Raw genomic sequence first — 9,624 nt, 5'->3', positions numbered from 1 at the left:
GATGCTCCTCTTGACAGCCCTTATTGTCCTCTCCGATGGACTAGGACGACCCGGACACTGCTCAGTTGTTTCCTTGCCGTGTTTCCTGAACTGCACGATGATTCTGTTGACTGTCGAAAGCGGGATTCCCAAATTCTGCGAAATTTGCGGCTGACTTATTCCACCATCTGCTTGACCAACTATCCTTCCTCTAACAAAATCTGACAATTCGAGAGAATCTTGAGTTCTAGGCATGTTGTAGCACAAGATAATTAGTGTGCAGACCATTTTCATTTATATAGTGCTCTGTGAACACAAATTATTTAGCATAAATCAGTTAAATGACGAAAAATTAGGTGTCTATTTACTTGTGACCACTCAGTGTATGTGTGTGTGTGGTTTAATACCACAATAAGGTTGATAATAATGGAAATATCATCATTTTTTGGTAGCCAAGTATGACTTACATATAGTCCATCAACAGCATTCACAATGCTCCACTACTGCAACTTTTGGTAGCAAGCTTTTTGTTGTTATACTTAATGGCCACAAACAACATTTATTTTTAATCTATACTCGAACAATACAGTTTTATTGAACATTCTAAATATATTTCCTTTTTCCACTGGTATTAAAAAACAAATAATAATGTCAAACTATGTGATGAAAACAGTGTCTAGTAATTGTAGTATAGAAAACTTTTCTTCTTTCACATGAAACTACTTTTTTTTTAAATATTAAAATCCAAGTGAATATCTACAGCTTTTGGAATATAGATACGAATATAAAAATATTCCTATCTTAGATTAGAATATTTTAAATTAATGTTGTTTTAAAGACTGTTTATTTCAAATAAAAATGATGTGAGTATTTCTTTTTCAGTTTTTTTTTAATAGAATATGTTTGTTTGTTACTTTTAGTTTGTTTACTCAGTGAGTATATTTTTACAGGAGAGAACAAAGTGTACTTGAGACAATGGGTTGTAAACCACCAAAGAAGAGAATTGTGAGGCCACTATTGAAAGCACATGAAAGATTAAACAAAAAACGTACTTATAAATCACAGTCAGAGCTTACCAGGTTTGTTTTTCTTATGTACTTGGCAGTTATGTTTTTATTATTCTTACTAAAGTTCCAATTTTTTTAACATTTTCCAAAACTGAGTTTTTTTATTAGCAAAATTAAATACAATATGTAAGTGTGTACCATGTGGTTTCATAACAAGATGGTTAATAAATGGTCATGTAGTATTCATGTTGATGTTGGAAATTGTAAATTTGTTTGTTTGTAATTAAGCACAAAGCTACACAATGGGCTATCTGTGCTCTGCCCACCACAGGTATCGAAACCTGGATTCTAGCATTGTAAGTCCACAGACATATTGCTGTGCCACTGGGGGCAGGAAATTGTAAGAAGTAGTATAATTTTTTAAATGGCTAACGTAGTTTTGTGGCTTGAAAGCTTTAAAAAAAAATAGTTTAGTAAACTGGAGTCCCTAGGCTGCCTAGACAACTAACTTTTGGCCAGAAGGACGTATCTGTATCGCAGTAGTTTCTCTGATTGCTTAATTTGTGTTTGGAAATATAATTTTCACACCTGACCAGATTGATATTTTTTTCAGGAACTGAGCCCTAAAATTAACAATATTGTTATTTAATCTTGTTTGTGTAAGTAGTTATCTGATTATTTTGATTTCAGAAATTTTGATATGCCAGGTTTTATTTTTTAATATCTTTTATGCATGTCATTATACCAAGCTACAATTTACTGATACATTTACTCCAACTTCAAAGAGAAATGCCAAAAATGGGGAGGTTACAGATAGAAATGCTTAACAAAAAATAACTCTTGGCCAACGCAACAACAGTAACTATTAGCCGTATAAATAACATGCCTCTTTCCTATTTTTTCATTTAAAACATTTACTGTTGAATTAAGTGTTTCATTTTGAAGCTATAAATGAATGTGGTGTTATAAATTGTAAGATGTCCAAGAAAGTCAGATTTATAAGTACCAAAGGCACAGGAAAGTAGAGCTTGTGTAAATAGTTGATGTCATTATTCCATCTCTTAAAGAATATTATACACATTAACTTAGTTACTGTGAAATATTTAGATAAATGTGTTTATGAGATTTCTAATGATTTTGCTAGTATATAAATCTCTAGTATGTTATGTTGCTCAAGATAAAGCATTACTTTTTTATGATACTTTACAATGTGTAAAAGAGATAGGTAAGTCATAACTCTAGTATTTTCTCATGGACTGGTAGTCATACAAAGCAATATATTTTTGATTTTTAGCCCTGAAAGCCCCCAAAAAATTGGAGCCATAGCTGCAGATCCACCAACACCCATCTCTCAAGGTTCTGCCAAAATGCGATTGCGTCGAATGAGACATAGACGCACAGGAAGTTGTGGCAGCTCTGGAACTTACAACCATCTAGGAGTTTCAGAAAGTAATCATTCATCACCAAGACCTAGTCCTCGAAGGCACTTGCGTAGCTTTGTAGACAGTGCAACTCAGACTGAAGCTTTTGATATGTTAGATAATTCTACATCTACTGTAACTTGTGACTCTTGCTGGCAGGAGGATCCATTATTAGGAAGGTTTGCAGGTACATTAACACCTAGTAACCATGTAGCAAAAAGAAATGAATATAGTTTGTCATGTCCAACTTGTCAGGTGACATATGAGGGTTCAAAATGTCCTTTTTGTTTGAATATATGTGTAAACAGTAACTATATTTTGGGTCATCAACAGGACAATATTCAGATAGCGGAAAAACAGATTTCTGATCAATGTAGGACATCAATACTTTCTGATGATACTAACATGAACAAGAAAACTGAAGTGTCAGTACCAGATCACAACAAAGAATATGTTGGTGGTATATCAGATGTTGATAGTTCTGGAAAACTTTGTCCAACATTGTATAATAATTGTAGCCAAAAATCCAGAAAATTAAGAAAAAGGACAGATACAGAGAGTGGTCAATCACCCACTGATGTTTCTCCTGTTGGTATCAGCAGTCAGCAAGCATGTGGAAGCCAAACACCTGGTAGTTCTCAGGTTAGTTATCCAGCTACAATTTACTGTAAAATTTCATGTTGTTGATACATAAACTTTCAATACAAACTTAATTGTTCTCAATTATCTCTGTGATCCCAAGATTCAGTGAATCAGTGCTGACCTCTGTAGTAAAATAAATGTGATAAAATCTTTAAAGAAAATGCATAAAAACATTGTCTTTGCACAAATAAATTTAAGTTTTTTAAAATCTGGGCTTTTGATTTTTTACGATATTTAATGAAATATTCACTAGAAATTGTACGTATTCATACTTGTTTAAAATTATATTTTTCTATTACTGTATGATGAGATTTGCCTACATGTGTAATAAATCAGGTATTCCTACAGCATGATTTGTGTAAGATCCTTCAGGGTAGCTTTACCCAAATATTCAAAACTTTCTTTTCATACTCATTCAAAACATATAATTATAATATTTTTTCTTTTTAGCAGACCATAGAGGAGTCTAGTTCTGAGGAGGAAGGGGAAGTAGATGATAGTGATGAGAATCTTAGACCTCATAGGTATATGAACATTTCAAGAAGTTTATCACCTTATATTAAATTATTTTTATATATGTTAGACCTCATAGGTATATGAACATTTCATGGATTTTATCACCTTATAGTAAATTATTTTTATTTTTGTTAGACCTCATAGGTATATGAACATTTCATGGATTTTATCACCTTATACTAAATTATTTTGATGTATTTGAATATTTATCACATATTCAAAAAATATATTAGTTAACTTTAAAAGTTCATCAGAAATGTAAATGCAGCAAAGAAAACAAAATTGTATTTAAAAAAAATAAAGACATAACAAATAAGAGAAACAAGGAATGTAACGTTTTGTGTACCACGTCACTCCTAAAAATACAAAGTATGGCTGAAGAAGTAATAATTTTTTGAAGCATCATTGGAACGTTTGGTTTGAGTTTCTTTTTTTTTCAAATTTCATCCATTGATTTAGGGTCACTAAACCTTACATGGATAAGCATCAAGTACTTCATAACAAAAACATTGAAAAAGTTCTTAAAATGTTAAGTCACTTCAGTAGGCTTCTGCCTGTGGCTTTTAAGTGCATGTTGTGTTTAATGGCAAGAATATTTTGAATGACCTATATAAATTGAGTGAACACTACCTTGATTGTCATATATGAAAATAGTATCCCTGCTACTCCAGATACCTAAATGAAATATTTTGATGACAATTGTTTTCATAACGTTTTTTAGGAAACTTTACCAGGGGGAGAGTGGGCAGTCCATCTCCACCCACAGCTCTGAGGGGAATTTATCAGAAGAAGAAAACACTAGTGAATACTCCAGTAGTCACAATACACCCAATGAATTTCTTTCTAGTCATTCTAACCCAGACATTCCACATCAGGTGGAGGCAGCAGATGAAGCTCAGCCATCGGGTATTCATAATTTTGCACAAGAAGAAAGTTCATCCAATTCTTCTTCTGAAAATGATCACGAGGTCAGAAAATATGTATAATGATTTACTACAGATGTTTTCTACTATTTTTTGGTATAACGTTTGTATAGCAGTTTCATATAGGAAAATAGTTAATAACTTCTGTTCAAGTACACCGATTCCAAAATGTTAAGTTAAAGTTATATTTGTCACATTTAATCAAAATGCTGCTAACTAGTAAAACACAGATAAAAAATATCCGTACAAACAAACATACATTCCTTTATTACCTTAATGCCTAATATTAAGACTATGTCACAGTAACTCTAGTTTTTTCTAAAGTATTATGTAAAACAGTGATTCTTTATTATTCAAAAGTGATTGAAAGCTTTTAAGACATAAACATACATTATTCCATGAAACTTCTCTTAAGGAATGATTATGTTGCCTACTTACAGTTTCCATAGAAACTACAAATTAGATGCTTTATTAATTTAAATTGTTTGTAACATATTCAAACTGTCAGTTTAATACTCAGTATCTTTTCTTGGATGCTTCATTAATATGATATTATTTATAAGATATTCAAAATTTCAATTTTGTAATTAGCATCTTTTCCTGTTAGCTTTATGAATTCAGTATTGTTTATAACGTATTCAAACTGTCAGTTTCATAGTTAGAATTATTATTTAATTTACTTAGGAAGAACAAGAACAAAGGCAATGCAAGACAATTAATTTGGGTTATCATGAATGAGATCACATGCTTAATAAGATTAGAGCTCACTGACTTAAGGAAAGGATCTTAGCATAGTGATGGATAAGACACTCAAACCATTGAGGCAATGGTCTGATGCTAGTAGTAAAGCCAATAGAATATTAGAATGTGTTAATAGACATATCAATTACAGGTCAAAAGAGGTAATTATTTCCATACACAAATCACTAGTTAGGTCTCACTTGGAATACTGTGTACAATTTTGGTCTAAGAAAGAAAATGGACTTATTGGAAGGGGTTCAGAAGATGGCTTCTAGGATGATTCTGGGGATGGAAGGGTTATCTTACAGGGTTAGGTTAAGATCCCATAATTTATTCTCCTTTGGGAAAAGAATGATAAGCAGTGATCGTATTGATGTTTATAAGATTATCTGTGGATCAAAAGGCTTCTGATTTCTTTGTGTTGTATACTAAAGACAGTATAGGACAAAACTGTCCAAGTTTAAGATTTAAAAAAAGACAGGTTAGGTTACCGTTTTAATTTTTATCAGGGTATTTAAAAGGATATTTAATTATTTCCTGAAAAATAAAAGGAAGATGAGTTTAAATTTTTACTCTTCTCAAGGATAGATGTGTAAGGACAGCCTTTAAGGAACAAAAAGCCCCTTGTTGTTCATATAGGGTATGTTATGTATTTTGACAAGAAGTTGTATGTTTTGATTGTAAAAGAAAAAATGAAAAGCATCAAAACAAAAGTGTAGAAGTTTAGGTTTTTTTTTTCAGATCCTACCAGATATATTCGATTCTGTGGTCCTCTCTCAGAGGTCCTCCTCAACATCTGAAAGTGACAGTGTTTCTGATATCACTATAGCTACTATGTATCCTGTAACACAAGGCAAATCAGACATGTGGTAACACCACCTGTATCCAGCCTTTGAATTCAAGAACAATTGCTACTCATGTTCATAGTTTCCATGTTAAGATAAAGAAATATTGAATCTTAATTATTTAGTCTCGTACATCAATGGACAACATATAACCAGGAACTCTTTCATATTAATAGTTTATAAAGATAACATTGTTAAAATGTTGTAAAGTTGACCATCCAAAGTTGAGGACTTTCCATTACAGAAGTAACTTTCCATTCATTATCATTAAACAGTTTATGTTATTTATTGTATGTTTTTTGAACACAAAAACACCTTTGTTGTTTGTTATGCACAAGATTGAACAATAATGTGTAGTTACTTCTATATCATTTGATATCTCTGTAATTGTATCTGAACTTAGAATATAATTGAATAATTCCTTTCACAAGAATGTGTAGAATCAATATATTTTGCTCTAGAAAATCCAGCATATTAAATATAGAAATTCAACTCTGTTAATGCTCACTGCCTTTCCTTTTGTTACACAAGAAGTAGCCTTGTGTAGTTTGTATATGTACATGTATGTAAAGCAAATAACCATATATATAAATGTAGATATACTAAAGAATTCAAGTGTTTGTATTATTTTGTATTCTTAGGCTGAGATTATACCTTTATTGATGGAACTATATAACATTTTTCCACAAAGATGCTCTGCTTTTACTTACCAAAGCAGGATTATTATTGTAAGTGTAGTATCTGCTGTTCAGGATTAAATGTCCATCTTAAAAGTAACAGGTAGGGTGGATAGGAGATGATGTAATGCCACTCTCACTTAACATCTTCTTTTTGAAGGTTTGTATTAACCATACTGCAGTTATAGTGATATAGTCATTAGACAAGTTGATAAATTCTCCATTTACATACAATTGTCTTTGGTTTTTAGTCTAATTCTTGTGTTAACTTTAAAATAAGAACTTGAGCCAATTTTTATTTAAAGCAGATCTTGCATTTTTAACAATGTAAATAATCCACTGGTTATGAAGGTTGGATTAACAATCAAGATAATAGTATAGTTAAATTGAACAGAGCATTAAATGTTTAGAAGAATCATTGAATTAAAACACTAATAACTCTTTACCCTGCTACACCACTCAGTAGAACAGAGACAGAGAATTTACAAAAATAACATTTTTACCTTGATACAGTAGTCAGAGGAACAAAGTCATAGAGCTCAATCACTAGAGCAGAGACGTAGAGTTCAAAACAGAATAACTTTTACACCGTTACACTAGTCAGCAGAGGAAAGACATAGAGTTTAAAATGAAATAACTTTTTACCCTGCTACAATAGTTGGAAGAGCAGAGGCAGAGAGTTTCAAACAGAATGACTTTTAACCCTGCTACAATAGTTGGAAGAGCAGAGGCAGAGAGTTTCAAACAGAATGACTTTTAACCCTGCTACAGTAGTTTGAAGAGCAGAGGCAGAGAGTTTCAAACAGAATTACTTTTTACCCTGCTACAGTAGTTTGAAGAGCAGAGGCAGAGAGTTTCAAACAGAATTACTTTTTACCCTGCTACAATAGTTGGAAGAGCAGAGGCAGAGAGTTTCAAACAGAATTACTTTTAACCCTGCTACAGTAGTTTAAAGAGCAGAGGCAGAGAGTTTCAAACAGAATTACTTTTTACCCTGCTACAATAGTTGGAAGAGCAGAGGCAGAGGGTTTCAAACAGAATTACTTTTAACCCTGCTACAGTAGTTTGAAGAGCAAAAATAGAATAAATGTTTCACCTTGATATAGGAATTGGAAGAGCAGAGCCATAAAGTTCAAAAGAGAATGCCTTTTCACCCTTCTATAATGGTTGGTAAAGCAGAAACATGATATTCAAAACAGAATTACATTTTAACTTCTTAGAATTTGCTCGTGACTGGTAGTTATTTCCTTCCTTAGGGCCATTGAGTTTGGTAAACTCTTTTACTGCCCATTTATAGGTAAACAACTCTCCCAGTGTAACGTTTATATTTAGATATACAATAGAAAACGAAAACACATTTTAGTATTTCATTATTTATCTGAAACTGGTAAACTTTGTGACGTTTTAATAGGAATATCTTTTTTCATGGTTGTACAAAGATCCAAACTACCATGGCAATGTTCTAGAGGAGAACATATATTATCCCATGGTAGTGAAAGAGTTAAGTGGTTAGGAAAATTGTGAGGATTATCTGAATTGAGTTGGTGGTTAGAGAATCTCGGATGATCATTTGAGTAGGGTTAATTAGGTATAAAACTTGTGAGGGCCATCTGAGCTGGGTTAATTAGGATGGAACCGTTAATGGCCATCTGATATATATATACTAGTTTGACAGAAAACTTTTGAGGACCATCTGAGCTGGGTTTATTAGGGATTTATTCTGTGACTGACTTGCTACATAATGTATGAATAAGCTTTGGCATAAGAGTGAGATACTTGAATTGTTCAGATAGTAAGAACATTGTTCTTTCTGTAAAGTATTTGTTGAGTAGGTTAAGAACCTAAATTCAAGTCTCATGGTAAAAGATGTTATTTTACCTTGGTGATTTGTTATAACTTCTGTGATAGTGGAACAGCAAAACTTTATGGTAATAATGTTCAAGTAGATACTGTGATTTCTCATAACTGAACTCCAATTTTTACTGTTGACTTTAAGTGCAAAAAAAGATTTTAAAGCTGCTTTTACCGATAATTGTATGCTTGTAAATACCTATATATATATATATACATTCAAACATACCCATACAATGTATCTGCAACATCTTTCTGTTTGAGAAGGAGTTTAATGTGTAAAAAATAGCATTTTTCATAGATGTTTTGAATCTAATTACTTACTAGGGTAGATAAATCTAAATCTGTTTCATGCCTTGTACTACTAGTGATCATTTAGTTGAAATATGTTCATTTTGTTAGATATTTAAAGTGAATGCCAGTAAACTATTGTTACTCTTATACACTACCAATAAGGGATTTTTGTGTAAGTATCAAATCCTGTTGTGAAGGGGGACTGAAAGAAGAATTGCTCTATTTTTTCTTAACTCAGCTTCAGGTTATCGTTTGTAGTTTGTTTTCCCATGTTTTGAATTTGATTTACAATTTAAAGAAAGTCAGTCATGTTAACAACCTCATATGAATTTCAGATAAAGTTTATTAAAAAAAAGGATACATGCAGTTGAAACTAGTATGTAAAACAAAGTGTAGATTGAAAGAAAATATGTTGTGAAAAATAGACAATAAAAGCATTTTTTGCAGTTAAATATTTTGTGTTCATCTATCTAGTAACAGTGTATCATGTGTGTGAATTTAGATAACAATAATTCTATTAAAATAAGTTAAATATTTAAAATTTTTGAAAAGTTTATTCGATAAGTATTTTAGATTATTAGGAAATGCATTTAAATTCTCATTAATAAGTTAATTGAAGACTCTACAGAAATAATAGTCGGGCATCTGTCTTGATGGCAGGATATTCTTTGATACAGAAGATTCTTTCATTAGTACCTGAAAGTGAAGAACAATATGTTCTTTGTTAA

At 31.7% G+C, this 9,624-nt stretch overlaps 1 protein-coding gene across 7 annotated transcripts in view; it reads left to right on the top strand.

Annotated features, from left to right (window-relative positions):
* The window catches only part of LOC106471452 (mitogen-activated protein kinase kinase kinase 13-like), a 73,075-nt gene extending 63,727 nt beyond the window's left edge, over positions 1–9,348 (top strand). For 5 of the 7 annotated variants that reach the window (XM_022400067.1, XM_013932056.2, XM_022400069.1 and 2 more), the window contains exons 11-15: positions 930–1,058; positions 2,281–3,049; positions 3,500–3,573; positions 4,287–4,533; positions 5,971–9,348. In XM_022400067.1, the coding sequence (XP_022255775.1) occupies positions 930–1,058; positions 2,281–3,049; positions 3,500–3,573; positions 4,287–4,533; positions 5,971–6,102 (1,351 nt within the window). In that variant the 3' untranslated portion in view covers positions 6,103–9,348. Of the gene's footprint in view, positions 1–929; positions 1,059–2,280; positions 3,050–3,499; positions 3,574–4,286; positions 4,534–5,970 lie in introns of those variants that run through there. The other 2 variants (XM_022400066.1, XM_022400070.1) reach the window with 2 other exon arrangements.
* The last annotated feature ends 276 nt before the right edge of the window (positions 9,349–9,624 follow it).

Source organism: Limulus polyphemus, unplaced genomic scaffold (assembly GCF_000517525.1).
Source record: "Limulus polyphemus unplaced genomic scaffold, Limulus_polyphemus-2.1.2 Scaffold4632, whole genome shotgun sequence".
Taxonomy (NCBI): domain Eukaryota; kingdom Metazoa; phylum Arthropoda; class Merostomata; order Xiphosura; family Limulidae; genus Limulus; species Limulus polyphemus.
This window is presented reverse-complemented; position numbering and strand designations above follow the sequence as displayed.